At 44.0% G+C, this 24,757-nt stretch overlaps 1 protein-coding gene across 1 annotated transcript in view; it reads left to right on the top strand.

Moving 5' to 3' along the window:
• The window catches only part of rnf167 (ring finger protein 167), a 30,822-nt gene extending 10,608 nt beyond the window's left edge, over nt 1-20,214 (top strand). Inside the window, exons 5-10 of the mRNA XM_060912869.1 lie at nt 8,790-8,877; nt 8,978-9,068; nt 9,495-9,600; nt 18,659-18,752; nt 19,270-19,350; nt 19,460-20,214. Of these exons, the coding sequence (XP_060768852.1) occupies nt 8,790-8,877; nt 8,978-9,068; nt 9,495-9,600; nt 18,659-18,752; nt 19,270-19,350; nt 19,460-19,878 (879 nt within the window). The 3' untranslated portion in view covers nt 19,879-20,214. The remainder of the gene's footprint in view (nt 1-8,789; nt 8,878-8,977; nt 9,069-9,494; nt 9,601-18,658; nt 18,753-19,269; nt 19,351-19,459) is intronic.
• The last annotated feature ends 4,543 nt before the right edge of the window (nt 20,215-24,757 follow it).

Consider the following 24,757-nt stretch of genomic DNA (forward strand, 5'->3'; position numbering starts at 1 on the left):
ATGCGGTGAACCTTCAGGCGGGAAAGTCAGCCGGGCTTGGACTGTACAAACTGGGATGTGTTCAGGACTGCTACCAACAGTCTGGATGAGTACACAGAGGCTGTGACGGCTAACATCAGTTTCTGTGAGGACTGCTGCGTTCCATCATGAACCAGGGTGAGCTACAGTAATGACAAACTCTGGTTCACAGATTAGCTCAGACAGGTAAGGGTGCAGAAGGAAGAAGCGTTCAGAAGTGGGGACAGGAACAGGTTTAAAGAGTTTAGGAAGGCAGTGAGAGAAGCTAAACGACTGCACTCTGAGCCCATGTTTACATTAGACCGTATCAGCGGATCATCAGATTAACGTTTTTAAAACGATTAGTGTGCACACAGCAACACCAATACACGATTTGCGTGCACACAGCAATACCAATACACGGATACGCTCGGCTCCGCAGGCATCCTGCGCTCCAAATCACTCCGCCCTGAACAGCGAGTGCCCTCTGGAGGGTGCGCACTCCGGCCCTGCGCAGCTCACAGAGCGCGCGAGTGAAGTGAACAAGCTGTGATTCGGGACTGAGCTGCTGTGTGTGTGATCCCAGCGCATATCACTTACCACTTGCAAGTGGAAGGATGGCAAGCCTAAAGACAATCATAACTACACAATGGGCAGTATTTGCATCAGTATTTGCAGTATTGTCATACTTTTATACTCTTTAATGAAAGGTGATACAAGGCGGAAGTCCGCGCCGTTTTTCAGCAGTCGCGTCACATGACCAACGCCAGCGAATCAGGAAGGTGGATGTCTCAGTGACGTTGTCCAATGAGACGCCAGCTAGAGCTCAGCACAGCGTATCCGCGTATTCTGAATGTTTACACAGCACCGGAGCTGACACGATCTGGATTGAATACGTGGACGCTGGCGGATTCCCATTTCCAGGCGGTTTAATGTAAACGGACAGTGCATCCGCGAAGAAAACGAGACAGATACGGTCTAATGTAAACGTAGCCTGAGAACTGGTGTTGGAGTTTCTCAGCCAACGACTCTGCGTCTGTCTGGAAAGGGCTCAGACAGATCACTGACTACAAACCTTCAGCCCCCCACTCTGTTAACGACTTGCACCTGGCCAACCGACTGAATGAGCTCTAGACCCTTTTCAGTCACGTGACCTTCGTAAACGCGACCACCATTTTGGACATGTAGCGGACTTCGGCTCGAATTGGTTTGAATGCGAGGAAGGCGACAAATGGAGAACATACAAGAAAAAGGAGCGAGATGCAGAAAACACCTTCGCTATCCAGCGACGTAGGGCATTTACAGGGCGAGCAGAGGGAGAAATAACAGTAACGACACATTAGCAACGCCGTACAGAAATAACAGTTTATGGCACAGACCCTTTCGGTTCTCGCTCATCTAGCTGCTACAATGACTGCTTAGACTGCAACAATAATACCTAACACACATTTAAGTATCCGTCGTAAAGACGTGAAACTCGTCGAGTGACGAGTGTGTTCATTGATAAGCTAACACAATCTAAAAGTAGACATACCATCACACTGCCCTGGCGCTGTGTACAGTTTACCTTCTATGGTTTGTGCACTCACTATTTGCCATTACTTTCTCCAACCGCTGTTAGAGATTACAGGGAACGGCCTGGATTTAAGAGACAAATACATGTTCCTCTTGTTTTGAACACTTAGCCCATGTTTACATTAGACCGTATCAGCGGATCATCAGATTAACGTTTTTAAAAGCGATTAGTGTGCACACAGCAACACCAATACACGATTCGTCTGCACACAGCAACACCAATACACGGATACGCTCGGCTCCGCAGGCATCCTGCGCTCCAAATCACTCCGCCCTGAACAGCGAGTGCCCTCTGGAGGGTGCGCACTCCGGCCCTGCGCAGCTCACACAGCGCGCGAGTGAAGCGCACGAGCCACGATTCGGGACTGAGCCGCTGTGTGTGTGATCCCAGCGCAGGTCACTTACCACTCGCAAGTGGAAGGATGGCAAGCCTAAAGGCAATCTTTTTTTTTTTTTTTTGTTACATAGTCAAGAGAGGTGTCGGATCACTGGATCCAGTGTAAATAGCTGCCGGAGCCAACGCCCGAGGTTCCGGAGCGCGCTCCGGCTTGCTCCCCCTCAAATTAAGCGCTGTTTGTAGAACACTGCCTCTGATCTGTCCTACAGTCTACCAACAGCAAAGGAACACAACGCTAGCTAATGTCGTTAGCTAATAGCTACTACAGAAGAACAAAGAGGTTACAATGGGTTATTTTAGCCTATTTGGTTACACACTCGCCGCCACAGAATGTTAACAGCAATGTAATGCCTTTTCTGGCTAATTTTATTTGTCTTACCTCCAACAAAGTGGTCACTACACAAGCGCTGGTATGCCGAGGGCTGCCAATCTGTTAATGGCCGCTATCCATCTTCTCCGTCGGGATCCGATAAAATGATAACCCTTGCCTTGTTTGTTGATGGTTACTACATCCAGGTGCACAACAGTATAGTGGCATGATGGAAGTCTTGCTGAAAATAAACACTTTCTTTGCTGCCGTTCCTCAATGCTGGCTGTGGTAAACTACTGGTAGTACATGTCCAAAATGGCGGCCGCGTTTGTCGTGACGTCACGTGAAAAGGGTCCCTACTGTCACTTTGAATGGCAAAGGGACGATCCTGATAACATTCCCTGTGACTCCACACTCTAGCCCATCACCCACACCTCCTCCACCTCTACTGCTGCCAGGGCCTCTTGACAACTTCACACTTCAGAGGCCACCACCGCAACCTGAACTCCCTCTATTCTGGAGAGGGACATCAACAAGCTCTTAAAGCATATACGCAGAACCATGGCCTTACTTTTTGTTTATAAATGCTTTGAGACCTCAAGAATGAAACAGGAATAGTCTTAAGTGCTAACCACTACACCACCATGGGGCGGCACGGTGGTGTAGTGGTTCTAACGGTCGCCTCACAGCAAGAAGGTTCTGGGTTCAAACCCAGCAGCCAGCGGGGGCCTTTCTGTGTGGAGTTTGCATGTTCTCCCCGTGTCTGCGTGGGTTTCCTCCGGCTGCTCCGGTTTCCCCCACAGTCCAAAGACATGTGGTTAGGTTAATATGGGACGGCCTTGGGCTGAGGTGCCCTTGAGTGAGGCACCGAACTCCCAACTGCTCCCCGGGCGCTGTTAGCATGGCTGCCCACTGCTCTGGGTGTGTGTGTGTGTGTGTGTGTGTGTGTGCGCGCTCATTGCTCACGTGTGTGTGCGTGCATGTGTGTTCACTGCTTCAAATGGGTTAAATGCAGAGAGGAATTTCACAAGTGTGTGAATAGTTGTGCTTTCTTTCTTTTTTCAATAAATCTAATATAGTAATTTTTATGATTAAAGTGATTCATATAGGTAGCGGTCTGAGTGAATGACCTTGACGTCCGTAACATCACAACAGGAAGTCTATCGGTCTCATTGCCATTTCCGCTAGACTAAAACACAGAGCTGACTGCAACTCCGAGCCTCCATTTTGAGCTAATTTATCGCCATGCCACGTAGATGTGTTTTTGGCCGGTGCAGCAACACAACAGAAGGTGGATTTACGTTGCATTCACGGCCCAAGAAATGTTCAAACTGCAAAGATTTGGACGCGTTTTGCAAGAAGTTCACGAGCACATTGGGCACCTATGAAGTGGTCTCTCCTCTGCTCTGCACATTTTACTGAGGACTCGTACGAGACCTCTGATCTGTTGAGGAGCGTTGGCTATAAGCCCGTATTGAAAGAGGGTGCAGTACCAACAATTAAAGAAAAATAAAACAAAAGTAAAATACTTATTTTATTTAAAGTGAGTTCAGTTGTACCAGTCCTCCTGGAGCGTGAGCCGAGGGTTGTTGGTAAAACCCAGGACGGAACGGGATGGGACATATTGCTCGGGCAGTGACCTCCCCGCGGTTATTGCTAAAACCGGTGACATCTTGTTCCGTCCCAGGTTTTAGTAATTGCCTGAGCTGAGCAGTAATGGCGGAATACACAGTATGGAGTGAATGAGTGGAGCAGCTGTCTTTAGCCTGGGCCCGCCCATCCTAAGTGTGACGCAACACGAGGGCCTGTTGCGAGCTTAGTCTGGCCAGGCAAGCTATCTACAGCTCTTCCAAGCTCCCGAAAAATCGGGAGCCAATCAACTTTGAGCATCTCCAACGGCCCTGGGTAGAGGCGTGTTCAAGGCAGTGACGTAGTAGAACTGCGACCGGAAGCCATAGATTGTTTACAGAATCTATGCCGGAAGCGCTTCATTCACTAGAAACATTACGAACATGGAGCAAGTTCTCATTGAAAATGGAGCAAAGAGCAGCCCTGGAGGTATTTATTGAAAGGAAGGCCGTTTTTGCCTTGCTCCCGACCGGCTTCGGTAAGAGTTTAATCTACCAGTTAGCCCCGTCGCATCACATGCGTCAGAGGAAAGAGTGATGTGATTGGTTTAAGCTTCGTCACAGCCTTTTCTGGCTTCGACCAGTAGCAAACGGAGGCATTTCAGGGAGGCGGGTCAGCCACGCACTTTGGGAAACGGTTGGGCTTAATATCTTTGCCAGACCAATGCTCGCAGAGCTTTGAAGTCGCATTAGCCAGACTAAGCTGTCTTATTTCTAAACTGGATATTGCTGCCATCTCGCCCTTATGTGGAAGAAATGAATGAACGGAGAACCGAACGAACAACTGAGTCAGATTGTTTTGAAACAATCGGCCACAAGATGATCAGCCTTCAAGAAGCGAGAACACAGACGGGTAAGCTCCGACTCTCATTTGGATAAAAAAAAAATACACGTTTCCCTGCATTTAGATTAATCCATGTAACTTGTATTGTGTGTTTAAGTTAGCGGTATAAAATTATTTAATTTGCTTCAGAATGTGATTGTCTCAGTTCATCTGATTATTTAATGAGCGTTTTATCAGTGAAAATGCATGCATGTACATGTATATTGCATAAGTTATAACACCCATCCTGTTTTAATGAGAGTCAACCCACAATTAATGAAGTCAAATCAGTCTTAGTTGAGCAAGTCGGTAACGGTATTCCTTACTTTCACCATAAATTTTTATTTATATGACTTTGCTCTATAGCTGTAAAAGGCCTCGGTGTTAAAACTGGTTCCTGCTGTGACATCACGCACTCAGGGCTAGGGTTAGGATCACAGGATTAAATGATTACAGACCCGTCGCCCCAACTTCTGTGGTCATTAAATCCTTCAAGCACTTTGTGCTTTACCACCTCAAAGCCATCACTGACCCACTCTTGGACCCCATGCAGTTTGCCTACAGACCCAACAGATATGCAGACAATGCTGTCAGCATGGCTCTTCACTTCATCCTCCAGCACCTGGACTCTCCAGGAACCTACACTAGGTTCCTGTTTGTGGATTCAACAACACCATCCCGGCTCTTCTGCAGGACAGGCTCTCCCAGCTGAACCTGCGTGACTCCACCTGCAGGCGGATCACTGACTTCCTGTCTGACAGGAAGCAGCACGTGAAGCTGGGGAAACACGTCTCTGACTCCCGAACCATCAGCACCGGATCCCCCCCAAGCCTGCGGCCTTTCTCCTCTACACCAACAGCTGCACTTCCAGTCGTCAGTCTGTCAAGCTCTTAAAGTTCGCAGACAACAACACCCTCATTGGACTCGGCTGTGATGAGGAGGACTCTGCCTACAGGTGGGAGATTGCACCAGGACACCAGATGATCAGGCAGAGCAACTTGGAGCTCAGTGCTCTAAAGACAGTGGAGATGATTGTAGACTTCAGGAGGAACTCTGCCACACCCTGTTTGGCTCCCCAGTGACCTCTGTGGAGTATTTCCACTTCCTGGGCACCATAGCCTTAATTTCCCTGAGGGAACCCTCCCAAAAGGATCAATAAAGTTTTATCTAATCTAATCCAATCACCCAGGACCTTAAGTGGGAGACAAATATCTGCTCTCTCGCCAAGAAAGCACAGCAGAGGATGTTCTTCCTGTTAAAGAAGTTCAACCTGCCAAAGACAATGATGGTGCGCTTTTACACCACCATCACTGAGTCCATTCTCACCTCCTCCATCACCACCTGGTACGCTGCTGCCACTGCCAGGGACGAGGGCAGACTGCAGCGTATCGTCCACTCTGCTGAGAGGATGATCAGCTGCAACCTTCCATCTCTTCAGGACCTGTATGAGTCCAGGACCCTGAGGAGAGCAGAAAGGATTGTGGCCGACCCCCCTCACCCCAGACATGAATCTTTTTTTTAATCACTCCCCTCTGGTAGGAGGTTGTGGTCCATTAGAACCAAAACCTCATGCCGTAAGGCCAGCTTTTTCCTCACTGCAGCTGCCTCATCTATAAGGTCCGAGACCCCACTGACTCTAAACTCTAACCTCGCACTTCTAATCTGTAACATTAATGCACTTTGTCTCTGAACTGCGGTTTACACATTTCAAGGTCATGTCACACAGCTTCATTGTATGAACTTTAATTGCACGTTCCGGTTCACATTGTACAGCTTGGTTATTGACTTATCCCATTACACACATTCTCTTCCTCACACACACTCTCATCATGACTCCTTGGAGAGTCATGGCGGCGTGACCGATGCTTGCGGCGGCCTCTCTCAGTGAAAGTGCAGTGCTTTCATGTGTTAGTGGAGCGACTGGTGTGATTGCAAAGTGTGTGGAAGTTAAGTACACTATATTGCCGAAAGTATTTGCTCACCCATCCAAATGATCGGAATCAGGTGTTCCAATCACTTCCATGGCCACAGGTGTATAAAATCAAGCACCTAGGCATGCAGACTGTTTTGTAAAACATTTGTGAAAGAATGGGTCGCTCTCAGGAGCTCAGTGAATTCCAGCATGGAACTGTGATAGGATGCCACCTGTGCAACAAATCCAGTTGTGAAATTTCCTCGCTCCTAAATATTCCACAGTCAACTGTCAGCTGTATTATAAGAAAATGGAAGTGTTTGGGAACGACAGCAACTCGGCCACAAAGTGGTAGGCCACGTAAACTGACGGAGCGGGGTCAGCGGATGCTGATGCGCATAGTGCGAAGAGGTCGCCAACTTTCTGCAGAGTCCATCACTACAGACCTCCAAACTTCATGTGGCCTTCAGATTAGCTCAAGAACAGTGCGCAGAGAGCTTCATGGAATGGGTTTCCATGGTCGAGCAGCTGCATCCAAGCCATACATCACCAAGTGCAATGCAAAGCGTCGGATGCAGTGGTGTAAAGCACGCTGCCACTGGACTCTAGAGCAGTGGAGATGTGTTCTCTGGAGTGACGAATCCCACTTCTCCATCTGGCAATCTGATGGACGAGTCTGGGTTTGGTGGTTGCCAGGAGCACGGTACTTGTCTGACTGCATTGTGCCAAGTGTAAAGTTTGGTGGAGGGGGGATTATGGTGTGGGGTTGTTTTTCAGGAGCTGGGTTTGGCCCCTTAGTTCCAGTGAAAGGAACTCTGAATGCTTCAGCATACCAAGACATTTTGGACAATTCCATGCTCCCAACTTTGTGGGAACAGTTTGGAGCTGGCCCCTTCCTCTTCCAACATGACTGTGCACCAGTGCACAAAACAAGGTCCATAAAGACATGGATGGCAGAGTCTGGTGTGGATGAACTTGACTGGCCTGCACAGAGTCCTGACCTCAACCCGATAGAACACCTTTGGGATGAATTAGAGCGGAGACTGAGAGCCAGGCCTTCTCGTCCAACATCAGTGTGTGACCTCACAAATGCGCTTCTGGAAGAATGGTCAAAAATTCCCATAAACACACTCCTAAACCTTGTGGACAGCCTTCCCAGAAGAGTTGAAGCTGTTCTAGCTGCAAAGGGTGGACCGACGTCATATTGAACCCTATGGATTAGGAATGGGATGCCACTTAAGCTCATATATGTGAGTCAAGGCAGGTGAGCGAATACTTTTGGCAATATAGTGTATGTGAATGTGCGAAGGTATGAACAGCAGTTTTTGTTGGACATCTGTAATAAATCATCTTGTTACGACAAACACTTGCCGAGTGTACTGGGCAAGCTAGGACTTCTACGCCACGTAGGCCCAGGAAAGGCCACGGCTGCACCTGGAGTACGACCAACACGGTGTGAGAGGACATGAAAATGGGGCAAGTGCGGAGGAGTCTACGCTAAGATAAGCGCTAATCCACACAGGCCTGCACTGCCTACACTCGTGCTGGCAAATGTTCGCTCCCTCGATAACAAGATGGATTACATCAGACTGTGGAGAGCTTCTCAGTGTAACGTGAGGAACTGCTGTGTTTACGTTTTCATAGAGACCTGGCTGAACCAGAACATCACGTACGCTGTGATACAGCTGGAGGGGCTAATGCTACACAGAGCCCACCGAGTAGCTTTGCTAGCCGGTAAGCTAAGGGGAGGCGGCCTGGCTGTGTATATCAACAGATCATGGTGCCGTTTCTGTGTATGGTTTCTTTCCGTGTGTAAATACTCAGGGAAATGACCAAATAAAGTGCATCTGAATCCTCTTCATCTTCATCATGTGACCTGTTTTTGCACATTCCAGGACACACTGTACAGCTTGGAGTTCAACAACTCGTGCACATTCCCCTTAAATTTGTCCACTTTTCACATTTGCATATTTCAGATTCTTCTTTGTTTTTATTCTATATGTATATAGCTACTTTTGTCTTTTACTAAATTCTTATATCTTAACTGTTCAAGCACCAACCACCAAAGCAAATTCTTGTATATGAAAACGCACTTGGAAATAAACTCGATTTTTTTTCTTTTTTTTTTTTTTTCCTCCTTCACACAGGTGCTGCATGCTCAGCAGGCCGGATACAGCGCTGCTATCGTTCACAACGTTTACTCCGACACACTTCTGAGCATGAACTACAGCAATGGTGTGAGATTCTCACATTATATATAATTCTTTCTCTGTCTCCCTCTCCTACATTATGGATAAAAATGGACGTGTGTTTGAATTTGTGTGTTGTATTTCAGAAACAATAGCCGATGAGATCGACATCCCATCCGTATTCACCAGTTACTCCGCCTCCAAGGTCCTCCGCATGTTCATCAGTCAAGGCCCAGGGTGAGAAGAGGCACAGAAAAATATCAGAGCTGAGTGAGAAGGAAAAAAAAAGTCATATACAATACTCAAGGACATTTTTACAATAAACGATACGTCTCAGGTTTGGTAGCTGACTGCATGCAAAAAAATAGTGCTGCATTTGGAAAATAAATAAAACAGTGTGTGCCATGGTGGACTTTCCTGATTTGAAATACGGTAACTTTTATAGTGAATAGAAAATAGTGAGATTGTATATTTGTTGCTGGTTTTTTTTTTTTTCTTCAGTGTGTCTCCCAAAACAGATATATTTCCGTTGTGTCTGTGTTCAGTTTCAGGTGTGCCTTTTGCAGGAGACACAGATAAATAAATAAATCATACAGTTCAAAAATAATTGAGGATATTTTTATAGATGATGAGGTCACTCATGCTGCTGTGATTGATGTGCAGGGCCTACGTGATCCTGAAGCCTGATTTCTCCTTCCCCATCACCTTCTACCTCATCCCCTTCACCGGGATCGTGGGTCTGATCATCATCGTCATGGTGGTTATCATGGTGAGAGATCTCTTGTGAATATTCTTTGATATTTAAGTAAATCTCAGTAATTATAAACCCCTGCAGCAGTGTCCTGATTTTGTTCGTGCTTTGTAAGCATTTTATGATCAAATAAATAATTATCTAATAAAGCACAGTAATGATTATTTTAAAGACGTAATAAAGCTGCGAGATCCACTGCATCAAGCAGCATTCGTTTTTGTGGCTATTGCGTCAGTGAAGCTAAGCAAGGCAGTAGCCACTATTGCCGCTTTTCCACTACAAACGCGGCTGAGTCGAGCTGAGCGGGGCTGTTGGAGTTGCATTTCGACTACAACCGCGCTGAACCGTGCTGGCTGGAAGTGGGTAGACACATTGGGTGGAGTTAGCGAAAGTGGGTGGACATCACGTGATGTCGTTAAGCAGCGCAAACAGTGACATCAGTGAGCTTTTAAGCGGTAGTCTCACGACCCGAATAGTAAACAATAAACATGGACATGGAGTCGTTAGTGTTGCTGGTCTTGGTGCTGTGGCTTGTTGTCACCGACAACGCCAACAGATACTGGCAAGAGCGTATAGATGAGGCGAGGCGCATAAGGCTTCAGAAATTCTCGTAATTCGTAATTATTCTTCTTCCGGGTTTGCGGTGTTTACAGATCCCAGCGTGCTCGCGGGGCGTGTGTGGGCATGTGAGGACACTCCTCCCCACCAATCAGTGCACAGGGGAGTGTCTGCTCACGCCCCCAGCCTCACTCAGCTCGCTTCGGCTCGCTTCAGCCCCACTCCAAAACGGTGCGAGTTTTAGGGGCTAAGCAGGGCTGAAGCGAGCTGAGTCGTGCTGTTTTTTGGTAGTCGAAACGCGAGCCGTGTCGGGCTGAAGCGAGCTGAAAAAGGGTAGTGGAAAAGGGCCATATGTCATTGTGTTGTAAGAATGAGTGTAACAATAGCACACTACGCATAAACATTACAATCACCAGAACGGTGAATCGTGATCCTGCGATACGAACAGTTGATCTCGCGTTATCAAAGGTACACAAGAATGAGTGGTGAAGCCACTATATCACTGTGTTGTAAGAATGAGTGTAACAGGAGTGAAACTTCATAACCAATCAGCACTTATCCTGATCAAGTTCGATTACCCGTTCTACTTCTTGATAAACTTCGGAACCAATCAGAACCAGAAACGAAATAAGAGAAACCTCATTATAACTTTGTAGTATCGGAAGATAATCAGCAGATAAAAAGAGAAATGAAATTTACCTCATGGTTCACCGAGGCTACTGAAGTGGCCAGTGTTAGTAATTACCAGTCACACACACCGCCTAGTGGCCAGTGTTAGTAATTACCAGTCACACACACCGCCTAGTGGCCAGTGTTAGTAATTACCAGTCATACTCACCGCCTAGTGGCCAGTGTTAGTAATTACCAGTCATACACACCGCCTAGTGGCCAGTGTTAGTAATTACCAGTCATACTCACCGCCTAGTGGCCAGTGTTAGTAATTACCAGTCATACACACCGCCTAGTGGCCAGTGTTAGTAATTACCAGTCATACTCACCGCCTAGTGGCCAGTGTTAGTAATTACCAGTCATACACACCGCCTAGTGGCCAGTGTTAGTAATTACCAGTCATACACACCGCCTAGTGGCCAGTGTTAGTAATTACCAGTCATACACACCGCCTAGTGGCCAGTGTTAGTAATTACCAGTCACACACACCGCCTAGTGGCCAGTGTTAGTAATTACCAGTCACACACACCGCCTAGTGGCCAGTGTTAGTAATTACCAGTCACTGTGGGTGGTAGAAATGGGCAGCTGGACTTGCTTGAAGATTCTTGAAAATGTTTCACCTCTCATCCAAAAGGCTTCCTCAGTTCTGTCTGACTAATAGGTTTCATTCATTTGCGGAAGTGAGGACCGGAAGTGTGTGCAGAGTCCGATGCTCGCACTGATTGCATGCACCACAGTAAGGAGGACATTCGCACGTGCATTGGAAGATAAAACTGCGCGAACAATGACATTTAACAGGGAAGTGTGTATTTTTCTCTTCATGTGGCTTTCATTCCAAAGCATCAGTAGACCAAGTCTAAACTCTCCAGTAATATTGTTTTCTACAGAAAACGTAATCAAGATTCAGGTTCAAGTACCTTCGCTCGGTCGGCATTTTAAGCACACTCGTTCTTCGTGTCTGTCACCAAACATTCTTACGTGCGCAGGGTTGGTTCTCCTGAGACGATCATTTATGACACTTCTGATGATCCAACTGTGTAATGATGTTCAGCTGAACCCTGGCCCAGCCGATACGCAAATCCCGTTTAATATTTCGCTGGCTGAAAAAGGTCTGAGAGTATGTCATTGGAATGTACGGAGCCTAAGCAATGAAAAGTATGAGGAAATACGCGCTCTCCTTATTACCAGTAAACTCCAACTAGATGTGCTCATCACCGAGAGCTGGTTGCATGATGGAAAACTAGACTCCGAGATTTACATCCCAGGTTACAAGATCGAGCGTAAAGACAGGGTGGGCAAGAGCGGTGGTGGAGTATTGATGTACATCTCAAGTGAAGTCACCTACAGCCGACAAAAAGTATTTTAATTGGATGAGCTTGAGCTTCTTTGTGTCAAAGTTGCACCGTTCAAGTCAAATTGTCCCTTATTCATAGTTGGCGCATATCGCCCTGATGAATCAGCTGAATATGATCGGAAGTTCGAGAGTGCAATAGAGCGTCTCTACATTACCGACAAAGAAATCCTTCTTCTGGGTGACATCAACATCGATATGCTTGATAAAGAACAAAGTGATCACCGGCTGGTAAAATACCTATCCGGTCTTGGTCTGACCCAGCTTATAAAGGAAATAACTCGCCCCGCTAGTAAAACCTGCTTGGACCATGTCTATTCTAACCGCCCGCAGCACATCCTCGCCACGAAGGTATTTAACTGTGGCTTGTCGGATCACCTCCCCGTCAGCATCGTACGGAAGTACAAGAAACAGTCCTCTTTTCAAGCGGAGAACATTATACATTACAGGAAATGGAAAAACCTTGACGAACAGGCATTTCTAAGTGACCTTCAAAATGTCCCTTGGAATGTACTTGACATGTATGGTGACCCAGAGGATGTTATCCAGTTTTTCACCCGTACCTTTCTAGATGCTGCCGACATACACGTCCCTCTCATCCGAAAACGGGTTAGGAGACAAAGGCAGCCAGAATGGATGGCACCCAATATATATGAACAGATACAGCATCGAGATTTCTTATTAAAGAAGGCCCGTAAATCAGACACACCGGAAGACTGGAGGAAGTACAGGGACCAGCGTAACGGTACTTTTAGGGCCATCCGTAATGCGAAGAGTAAGTATTTCCAAGATTCACTTGAGAAGAGCCAAAGTGCAAAGGAATTCTGGAAGCACCTCAAGAATGCCATGGGATCGCAAGACAGAGCTTCAGTCTTATCGATCAATAAGGACGATGGTGTCATCCACGATCCCCTAGAAATTGCTAATGCTTTCAATGAGTTCTTTGTGTCAGTGGCAGTCTAGTATAGATCATCCAGTGATGACGAACTAAACCTAAAGCCACTTATAGAGTTTGTGCAGGCCAAAGTACCTTCAACATCTAGATTCAACATCCCTGAAATACAAGAGGCCTTCGTCTATAAATATCTCAGAGGACTACAGCCTACTAAAGCAACTGGTCTGGATGGCTTATCTGCACATCTACTACGAGTAGCTGCACCAGCCATAGCAAAACCCCTCACCAAAGTCATTAATCTATCCATCTCCAAGAAAATCTTTCCAGCGTCTTGGAAGCTTGCTAAAGTAACCCCTGTTTTCAAGGCTGGTGACCATCTTAGTGTTGGAAACTACAGACCCATTAGCATCTTACCTGTTGTATCTAAGGTATTGGAGCGCCATGTTCACCTTGCAATGTATGATTTCCTCATTCAATATGGACTACTATTCAAACACCAGTCTGGTTTCAGACCGTCTCACTCCTGCGAAACCACACTTATTGAACTTGTGGATAACTTGCTAACGAACATGGATAATGGCCTGTTGACGGGACTTGCGCTCATTGATTACAGAAAAGCCTTCGACCTGGTCGATCACAGCATCTTGTTAAAGAAGCTTAAGGTATACCAGTTCTCTGATGAATCTTTAGAATGGTTCCGATCATACCTGGAAGGGCGCTTGCAGAAAGTTAGTGTCCAAGGAAAGGTATCCAGCTCTCTTGCTGTAACATCTGGTGTCCCACAAGGGTCAATATTGGGTCCGCTGCTGTTTATTGTCTTCATAAATGATTTACCTCTACACGTGAAGAAGACCAACATGTACATTTATGCAGATGATACTACACAACTTGCATCAGGACGTGCTATCCACACAGTGGAAGCATTGCTACAGGAAGATCTTTCGCTTATCGATAAGTGGGCAAGAAACAACAAAATGGCACTGAATGCTGAGAAAACTAAAACCATGCTGGTGTGCAGTAGACCTAAGCACAGTAAGCTGGAGACGGAAGGCGAGTCCCTTGCTGTAACAATCTCTGGAAATCTTATCAACAGTGTTAAAACCAGCAAGTTACTCGGAATCCATCTCGATGACACACTTTCTTGGGCGGTTCATTCCAAGAAAACGGCTGCAAAGATATCCAAGAGACTGGGTTTGTTAAAGCGGACAAGAAAATTTCTAAATAAAAGAGCAAGAATTAGTTATTATAATGCTGTGATCCAGCCTGTTATGGACTATGGTGCGGTAGTGTGGGGAGATTCTTCAGTGAGTATCAGTGACACCATGCTACGTCTACAAAAGCGAGCTGCGCGGATTATTCTGGATGCTCAATGGGATGCACCATCGAAGGCCCTATTTGATGAGCTGAATATCGTCCCTTTCAAAGAAAAAGTCGCACGCGCTAAAGTGAAGTTGGTGTTCAAAGCCTTGAACGGTCAGGCGCCTGGTTACATCAGCGAAAAGTTCAAAGTTTATAACCAGATTCATCAAAAGAACACCAGGAACAGTAGCTGTAATGTAATTCTCCCAAAATGCAGACAATCATTTGGTCAGAAATCATTTAGGTTTAGTGCGGCGAAATTGTGGAACAGTTTACCGCGTGACATGAAGTTGTGTAAATCGCCCATCGAGTTCAGCCGAAGGCTGAGTATGACATTTTTTTAGAATTGTATCACTCTTAGATATTGTTTTTAAATAGATAGAATATTTTAATTTTGTTTACCTTTTTGATAGTGTTAATTTCATCTTTGCCAGTTATTTTTCTGAGGGCCATGTGTATGTTATCTATGGATATTTAATGTAACCCTCAATAAAAAATGAAAAAAAAAATAGGGAGTATCAGATATTAGTCAGATATCCCTGTTAGTCAGACAGAACTGAGGAAGCCTTTTGGACGAGAGGTGAAACGTTTTCAAGAATCTTCAAGCAAGTCCAGTTGCCCATTTCTACCACCCCCAGTTTACTATGACCTGGATGATTGAGAATCTTCAGACAATTACCAGTCACACACACCGCCTAGTGGCCAGTGTTAGTAATTACCAGTCTCTCTCTCTCTCACACACACACACACACACACACACACACACTGCCTAGTGGCCAGTGTTAGTAATTACCAGTCACTCACACACACACACACACACTGCCTAGTGGTCAGTGTTAGTAATTACCAGTCTCTCTCTCTCTCTCTCACTCACTCACTCACACACACACACACACACACACACACACACACACACACACACCGCCTAGTGGCTAGTGTTAGTAATTACCAGTCACTCTCACACACACACACACACACACACACACGCACACTGCCTAGTGGCTAGTGTTAGTAATTACCAGTCACGCACACCGCCTAGTGGCTAGTGTTAGTAATTACCAGTCACGCACACCGCCTAGTGGCCAGTGTTAGTAATTACCAGTCACGCACACCGCCTAGTGGCCAGTGTTAGTAATTACCAGTCACGCACACCGCCTAGTGGCCAGTGTTAGTAATTACCAGTCACGCACACCGCCTAGTGGCCAGTGTTAGTAATTACCAGTCACGCACACCGCCTAGTGGCCAGTGTTAGTAATTACCAGTCACGCACACCGCCTAGTGGCCAGTGTTAGTAATTACCAGTCACGCACACCGCCTAGTGTGAAACAGATGGGAGCTCTGCTTTTTTATTTTTTATTTATTTTATTTTACCAACTTTATTGGACTGTAACAGAATAAACATAAAAAAAGAAATAAACATAAAAATAAACATAATAAAGTAAATCAGCCCAAAGGGGAGAACGCGAATGGGCGACCCATGCAAGGCGTTTCCCCGAAGGCATAAAAGAGAAAAATCGTACAATTAAAATTAGACTAAATTGATCTGTGGCAACCACAGTCACAGTACACAGACCAAGTACATGAAAAGTCCGTATTATAGGTGGAGGTCAGTAATTCAAAGTACAGCTCTAACAGGGATGATTTGAAAACAGGGAGGCTACGGAATTTATCTGGGGAAAAATATTTACATACATAGTTCATCAGGGCACACAGTGGAAAAATAGGTACCCTATGGGTACATGTGGCTACTACTTATAAATAAATACAGATTTAGGCGCTGCTTTTAGGCAGTGCCTAAATCTGTATATTGTTTTAGCCTTTTGACTACACCTGTGAAACAGAAAGTGTTCATTAGTAGTAAATAATACTTCTAAGACAATTCATGAATAAGTACTTTTTTACTATTTTGAAAATAGATCTATTTCACAGTACTGTATTTTGAACAAAACACAGTAAACAAAATTGGTAACCAAAATACTCCAAGTCCTGATGCTGCTCACAGCTTGGTGATGCTTGCAAGAGATGAGGCTGGTACAGTGGTGCTTGAAAGTTTGTGAACCCTTTAGAATTTTCTATATTTCTGCATAAATATGACCTAAAACATCAGATTTTCACACAAGTCCTAAAAGTAGATAAACAGAACCCAGTTAAACAAATGAGACAAAAATATTATACTTGGTCATTTATTTATTGAGGAAAATGATCCGATATTACATATGTGAGTGGCAAAAGTATGTGAACCTTTGCTTTCAGTATCTGGTGTGACCCCCTTGTGCAGCAATAACTGCAACTAAACGTTTGCGGTAACTGTTGATCAGTCCTGCACACCGGCTTGGAGGAATTTTAGCCCGTTCCTCCGTACAGAACAGCTTCAACTCTGGGATGTTGGTGGGTTTCCTCATATGAACTGATTTGCTTCAGGTCCTTCCACAACATATCCATTGGATTAAGGTCAGGACTTTGACTTGGCCATTCCAAAACATTCACTTTATTCTTCTTTAACCATTCTTTGGTAGAACGACTTGTGTGCTTAAGGTCGTTGTCTTGCTGCATGACCCACCTTCTCTTGAGATTCAGTTCATGGACAGATGTCCTGACATTTTCCTTTAGAATTCGCTGGTATAATTCAGAATTCATTGCTCCATCAATGATGGCAAGCCGTCCTGGCCCAGATGGAGCAAAACAGGCCCAAACCATGATACTACCACCACCATGTTTCACAGATGGGATAAGGTTCTTATGCTGGAATGCAGTGTTTTCCTTTCTCCAAACATAACGCTTCTCATTTAAACCAAAAGTTCTATTTTGGTCTCCTCCGTCCACAAAACATTTTTCCAGTAGCCTTCTGGCTTGTCCACGTGCTCTTTAGCAAACTGCAGATGAGCAGCAATGTTCTTTTTGGAGAGCAGTGGCTTTCTCCTTGCAACTCTGTCATGCACACCATTGTTGTTCAGTGTTTTCCTGGTGGTGGATACATGAGCATTAGTCAATGTGAGAGAGGCCTTCAGTTGCTTAGAAGTTACCCTGGGGTCCTTTGTGACCTCGCCGACTATTACACGCCTTACTCTTGGAGTGATTGGTCGACCACTCCTGGGGAGGGTAACAATGGACTTGAATTTCCTCCATTTGTACACAATCTGTCTGACTGTGGATTGGTGGAGTCCAAACTCTTTAGAGATGGTTTTGTAACCTTTTCCAGCCTGATGAGCATCAACAACGCTTTTTCTGAGGTCCTCAGAAATCTCCTTTGTTCGTGCCATGATACACTTCCACAAACATGTGTTGTGAAGATCAGACTTTGATAGATCCCTGTTCTTTAAATAAAACAGGGTGCCCACTCACACCTGATTGTCATCCCATTGATTGAAAACACCTGACTCTAATTTCACCTTCAAATTAACTGCTAATCCTAGAGGTTCACATACTTTTGCCACTCACAGATATGTAATATTGGATCATTTTCCTCAATAAATAAATGACCAAGTATAATATTTTTGTCTCATTTGTTTAACTGGGTTCTGTTTATCTACTTTTAGGACTTGTGTGAAAATCTGATGATGTTTTAGGTCATATTTATGCAGAAATATAGAAAATTCTCAAGGGTTCACAAACTTTCAAGCACCACTGTATAATTGAGAACATGTATATATGCTATATTTACTGTATGGACATGGGATCAGAAAACAATTTTATTTATAAGTAGTAGCCACATGTACCCATAGGGTACCTATTTTTTCATTGTGTGCCCTGATGAAAGTATATGGTCATGTTCCTTGTCATCCTGACCTCATCACCTTCTTATCCTGAACTGTAGCCTTCCAGCTTCCAGCTCGCTTTCTCTGAAAACAAACTGGTATAGAGCTAAAATCCGTTCTCGTTATCTACTAGCTGTAATTGCAGATAATATGCCCACAATGATTCATTTTGTCTGTGTTACTACGGAAACAGCCATTTCTGAGTCTGAACAAATGAACAGATCAGAATTGCAGTAATTCTTCAGATTATTGTAGCGGAATTAGAGATTATCATGTTATGAGAATAAGCCGAGGATATCAGGCAGTTGTACAAATTATGACCTAAATAACGGAAGTGAAATCCACAGTTGCCATGGTGATCAGGAATTCTTCATACTGTCTGTTGCAGCCAAATAATTTTACAGACTATAAAACGTTTTGGTTATATTCTCTCACATTGATAGTTTTATTGGATTTTTTAAAAGTGCGTGTGTGTGCGTGCGTGTGCAGGTGGTGCGCTGTGTGCAGTACAGGAAAAAACTGAGGAAGAACAGACTGACAAAAGAGCAGCTGAAGAAAATCCCTATTCACAAGTTCACTAAAGGTGAGGAACAATAAACTCCCACAATGCACCTCTGTTCCCTGTGACCTTTGGCTGGTCACTGATGTCATCCCCGTTTTTTTTTTTTTTCTTTTTTAAAACCCACAACAGCAGTTCATAGAGATGTCGTGGTGTCATGTGCTTTCCTTCATGTGAGGAAGCAGGTGCTGGGGATGGGAACGTTCCAAACGATTCACAATACTGAGAAAAAATTCGGCACAGTTTGGTTTGAAATGATGTGAATCAAATGAATGATGACTTACTGAAAGGAGACTGACGCCACGTCTGAGAGACTAGCTGAGAAATATTAAGAAATATTACAGCAGGTTTTCGACGAAAAAAACTTGAATTGCATCATAATGTTTCTTACTGACGCTTGAATCACTGAATTGATTCATGAATCAAAAATGTATCACAAATTAGATTGATTCCCTTCCAACCAAAAGAATCATCTGTTACCCCCCCTCTGTCTTTCTCTTGTTCTCGCTGTCTTTCTTTTCTCTCTCTCTCTCTCTGTCAGGTGACGAATATGATGTGTGCGCGATCTGTCTGGATGAATATGAAGAGGGGGATAAGCTGCGAGTGCTGCCATGTTCACACGGTGTGTGTGTGTTTGTATTTATTTTGGTTTTTTTGCGGAGGGGTATGTTTTTGGACACATGACTAAGTTGTAACTGTGATATTGTGTGTGTGTGTGTCGTGGTTCTCAGCCTATCACAGCTGGTGTGTGGACCCGTGGCTCACACAGACCAAGAAAACATGTCCCGTGTGCAAGCAGCGAGTCACGCGCACCAACCCCGAGTATTCCGACTCGTCTGACTCTGAGGAGGAGGCGGGGCCTCACACAGGTGACAACAGAGAGGGCGGATCTGCAGCCGAGGAGCAGTCTGAGCGTACACCTTTGCTTCACCCATCTCCTCCGTCCTCAGGCACCTACGACGCCACGGTCGCCACGGTGACGACCTCAGCCCAGTGCCTGCCTCAACGTGACTCACCGTTGCTAGGATACAGCAGTTACTCTTCCCCCGTGGAGGGTTCTGAGGAGGACATGGAGGAAACAGAGGATGACGACGATGATGGTGACGATGATACGGCGCAGCTGATTGGGCGCGGCGCCATCAGGGTGTGAGAGCAAAGCATCGTGGGAAGCAGAATTAAAAACACGAGCGTTTCACTTTTTTTTTTTAAACCTAATTTTTTGGGCTAGTTGGTATAGTGTGAAGTTACAGCAATGTAAAAACTGTAGATTTAGAACTCTGATGTGAAGCAGCGCCCCCTTGAGGTAAGATGCCCCTCGGGACACACTGGGACAGCGGGAAGGAGCCAGAGTGTAGTGTCGAGTTTCCTGTCTCCGGAAAGCAGGTTCCTGTTTCAGGAAAAGCAGCAGCAGGATTTTGCGGTGGTTTTAAGATTGTAAAGTTGTGTACACAGCGATGATTGATTGTGCAATACAAACCTCACGTCAGTCTGTTTTGTTTTATTTTATTTTTTAAGTAACATTGATAGAAAAATGTTCTCTGTGTCTAATCAGGATGCATAATATGGACATGTGACTAGATTTATACATAATTAATGATTTGAAATTTGCCTTGTAATCTAACAATTTTAAACAAACTGGAGACTCAGTGAGGTGTCACACTTAAAGATCTGCATTAATTAATTGGACCAAAATAATTTTGAGGGGATCGTTGATCTCACATCAGGACTGTTTGAGTATCAGGAGTGCAGTATCACAATAATGACAAACTAATGATATATTGTTCATCCCTGCTGATCTCTTCTTCCTTCCTTTCTTTTTTGGCTTCGGTTTCCCTTAATTATTGTGTGTGTACACATATATACACACACACACACTCGCTCTCAAAACACGTGTGCAATAACACTATGCTTTTTTTGTATAATTGATCATCTTTTTATCCTGTTTATGACTTAACTGTAAAAATGGCATTCAGTTTCACCCTGTGTCAGTGTGAAATAAATATATATATATATATATATATATATATATATATATATATATATATATATACACGCGCACGCACACAGTGGGGCAAAAAAGTATTTAGTCAGTCACCAATTGTGCAAGTTCTCCCACTTAAAAAGATGAGAGAGGCCTGTAATTTTCATCATAGGTCCACTTCAACTATGAGAGACAGAATGGGGGGAAAGAATCCAGGAAATCACATTGTAGGATTTTTAATGAATTAATTGGTAAATTCCTCGGTAAAATAAGTATTTGGTCACCTACACACAAGCAAGATTTCTGGCTCTCACAGACCTGTAACAACTTCTTTAAGAGGCTCCTCTGTCCTCCACTCGTTACCTGTATTAATGGCACCTGTTTGAACTCATTATCAGTATAAAAGACACCTGTCCACAACCTCAAACAGTCACACTCCAAACTCCACTATGGCCAAGACCAAAGAGCTGTCAAAAGACACCAGAAACAAAACTGTAGACCTGCACCAGGCTGGGAAGACTGAATCTGCAATAGGTAAGCAGCTTGGTGTGAAGAAATCAACTGTGGGAGCAATTATTAGAAAATGGAAGACATACAAGACCACTGATAATCTCCCTCGATCTGGGGCTCCACGCAAGATCTCACCCCGTGGGGTCAAAATGATCACAAGAACGGTGAGCAAAAATCCCAGAACCACACGGGGGGACCTAGTGAATGACCTGCAGAGAGCCGGGACCAAAGTAACAAAGGCTACCATCAGTAACACACTACGCCGCCAGGGACTCAAATCCTGCAGTGCCAGACGTGTCCCCCTGCTTAAGCCAGTACATGTCCAGGCCCGTCTGTTTGCTAGAGAGCATTTGGATGATCCAGAAGAGGATTGGGAGAATGTCATATGGTCAGATGAAACCAAAATAGAACTTTTTGGTAAAAACTCAACTTGTCGTGTTTGGAGGAGAAAGAATGCTGAGTTGCATCCAAAGAACACCACACCTACTGTGAAGCATGGGGGTGGAAACATCATGCTTTGGGGCTGTTTTTCTGCAAAGGGACCAGGACGACTGATCCGTGTAAAGGAAAGAATGAATGGGGCCATGTATCGTGAGATTATGAGTGAAAACCACCTTCCATCAGCAAGGGCATTGAAGATGAAACGTGGCTGGGTCTTTCAGCATGACAATGATCCCAAACACACCGCCTGGGCAACGAAGGAGTGGCTTCGTAAGAAGCATTTCAAGGTCCTGGAGTGGCCTAGCCAGTCTCCAGATCTCAACCCCATAGAAAATCTTTGGAGGGAGTTGAAAGTCCGTGTTGCCCAGCGACAGCCCCAAAACATCACTGCTCTAGAGGAGATCTGCATGGAGGAATGGGCCAAAATACCAGCAACAGTGTGTGAAAACCTTGTGAAGACTTACAGAAAACATTTGACCTCTGTCATTGCCAACAAAGGGTATATAACAAAGTATTGAGATGAACTTTTGTTATTGACCAAATACTTATTTTCCACCATAATTTGCAAATAAATTCTTTAAAAATCAGACAATGTGATTTTCTGGATTTTTTTTTTCTCATTCTGTCTCTCATAGTTGAAGTGGACCTATGATGAAAATTACAGGCCTCTCTCATCTTTTTAAGTGGGAGAACTTGCACAATTGGTGGCTGACTAAATACTTTTTTGCCCCACTGTGTGTGTGTATGTATGTGTGTGTATGTGTGTGTGTGTGTATATATATATATATATATATATATATATATATATATATATATATATATATATATATATATATAAATATATATATATAAATGAATTAATGAACGAATATACGAGAGCAAGTCAAAAAGTTCTAAGACAAATTGAAAAAAATCTTTATTTATGAAAATAAAGCTATTTCTCTACATATCCTCTGTTTAAGTCTAAACACAAGCAATGTTTCCATCAGAGACTTCCTTCCTTTTAGAATTCTGGGGGATGTCTTTCACACCTTTTGAAATTATAACATCTGTCTTAGAACTTTTTGACTTACCCTTGTATATAAATATAAAATAAAATGTGTATTTTAATTTTTTTCCACACACTCTCAAGATAGACACTTTGAGTGGTTAGGGGAAGTTGTTTTATCACCTAAAGTCAAGTCAGAAGTGCACTAAAAGGTGCAGTTCAACCAAAAATGTCAAATGCTGTGCCTAATATTCTGTATTCCCCTGATCATCTTCACCGTCTCAAGTTTTTCACACTGGAGCTACAAGGCTAATGTAGCTAACAACAGGAAGTTTCTGGCCTCCAGTTGATGCTAAACATTCTTTGTTCGCTATATCAGTCTCATAGCTCTGGTGTGAAACTAAAGACACAGATTTGAGCTGGGGGTAAAAGTGATGGAGTTGTGAGTGTTCGATGACTGGAGGAAGTGAAAATGGGTGTGTCTTAAGTCATGAATAATGTATAAGGTATTGAATTTGTACCTGGATTGAACACGCCATAATCCGGCTCTCTTTAGGACCTGCTATGAGTTTCATGACCTTTTATTAAGCCGTGTCTGTGGTTTTATGTTTTTATGTTTTGTTTAAAAAAAATAAGTATGACTGGAACTGAACTTTTCCCACAATGTTAGAGAAATAACAACAGGTCCAGCATTAATCTGTTTCTCTCTGTTTTAGTCTTTGAATGTAATTTTAAACACTTTTTGAATAACACTATAATTGAATACTGTTATGGTGCACAACTGGGACCACTCACTCAGTGCTGTTCTGTTTTTTTTTTTTTGTTGTTGTTGTTGTTTTTGGCTTTCCTGACGTATTATAACCCCAAATCAGAAAACGTTGGGGTGGTATGGAAAATGCAAATAATAATAAAAAGAAAATAATAATGATTTTTGCATTCCTAATATCCTACACTATCTTTTGTGCCATAAAGAGGATTTTTATCTGTTTGTTGTGCAGCTGAGCGTCTCTGTAATTACATTCTGAGTCCAGATGAGCAGTTTCACTTCAGTAACGCACATTAATTTCACTGCACTGCTGAGGTCTGGACTCTGATTAGTCGTAAGGCGTTGATTAATTTTCTAGAACAATAGTGCAGGTTTGTATTGATGCACTTGTTTCTATAGTAACAGCTTGTTCACAGAGACTCGCCACATAAACGAATGTGAAAAATCGTCAAATGTTGAAGAGACATTTATTTTGCTTTGATGGAAGGAGTGTCCAGTGTCCGTAACGGTCAGTGGTAAAGCTGTGGCTTTAAGTTTCCTGAAATCTTCAGGACACTGGAGGGGAACGTTACCTTTCTGAAAGGAGAGCACTCTGTCAGAGCTGTAATGAGAGAAAACCAACTTTAATCACATCACTTAGTGTTGACAGAGCAGTCATAACTCTGTTTTGTCGACTTTTTTTAATTTTTTTTTTTAAATTGCTTCTTTTTTCGTGCAACACTGCAGTGGAAGCCCAGCTTTTGTGTGCATCACGCCACTCGTCCATGTCCTCCATATAAAATTCCACTTCCATCCATCATCACTTATCCTGTGCAGGGTTGCAGGGCTGGAGCCTATCCCAGCTGATGGGTGAGAGGAGGGGTACACCCTGGACACGTCACCAGATCATCACAGGGCTGATAGACACAAACAACCATTCACATTCACATTCACACCTACAGTCAATTTCAGAATCAGAATTACTTAATCCCCGGAGGGAAATTCAAATTTGCAACCAAGCTCCTGAATCAAAGAAGAAGTAAACATGTCTAAAAATAGAAGATAAAATAGTCTTAAAAAAAGAATAAATAAAAATAAATTTAAATAAGTTCAATAACTTAAGTAAAAGCAAAATGATTTTATATACAATGATTCCTATATACATATATTGCACCTGAGTTAAGGATACAGTATACATGGTAAGACAGTGTAGCACAGTTATACAGTGGCATTGTACAGCTTGACAGCAGCAGGTAGGAATGATTTCCTGGGTCTCTCAGTTGTGCAGCGTGGAAGAATCAGCTGTTGACTGAACGTGCTCCTGTGGCTGATCAGTTCCTCATGGAGAGGGTGGGAAGGACAGT

This window comes from Neoarius graeffei, chromosome 28 (assembly GCF_027579695.1).
Source record: "Neoarius graeffei isolate fNeoGra1 chromosome 28, fNeoGra1.pri, whole genome shotgun sequence".
Classification (NCBI taxonomy): Eukaryota; Metazoa; Chordata; class Actinopteri; order Siluriformes; family Ariidae; genus Neoarius; species Neoarius graeffei.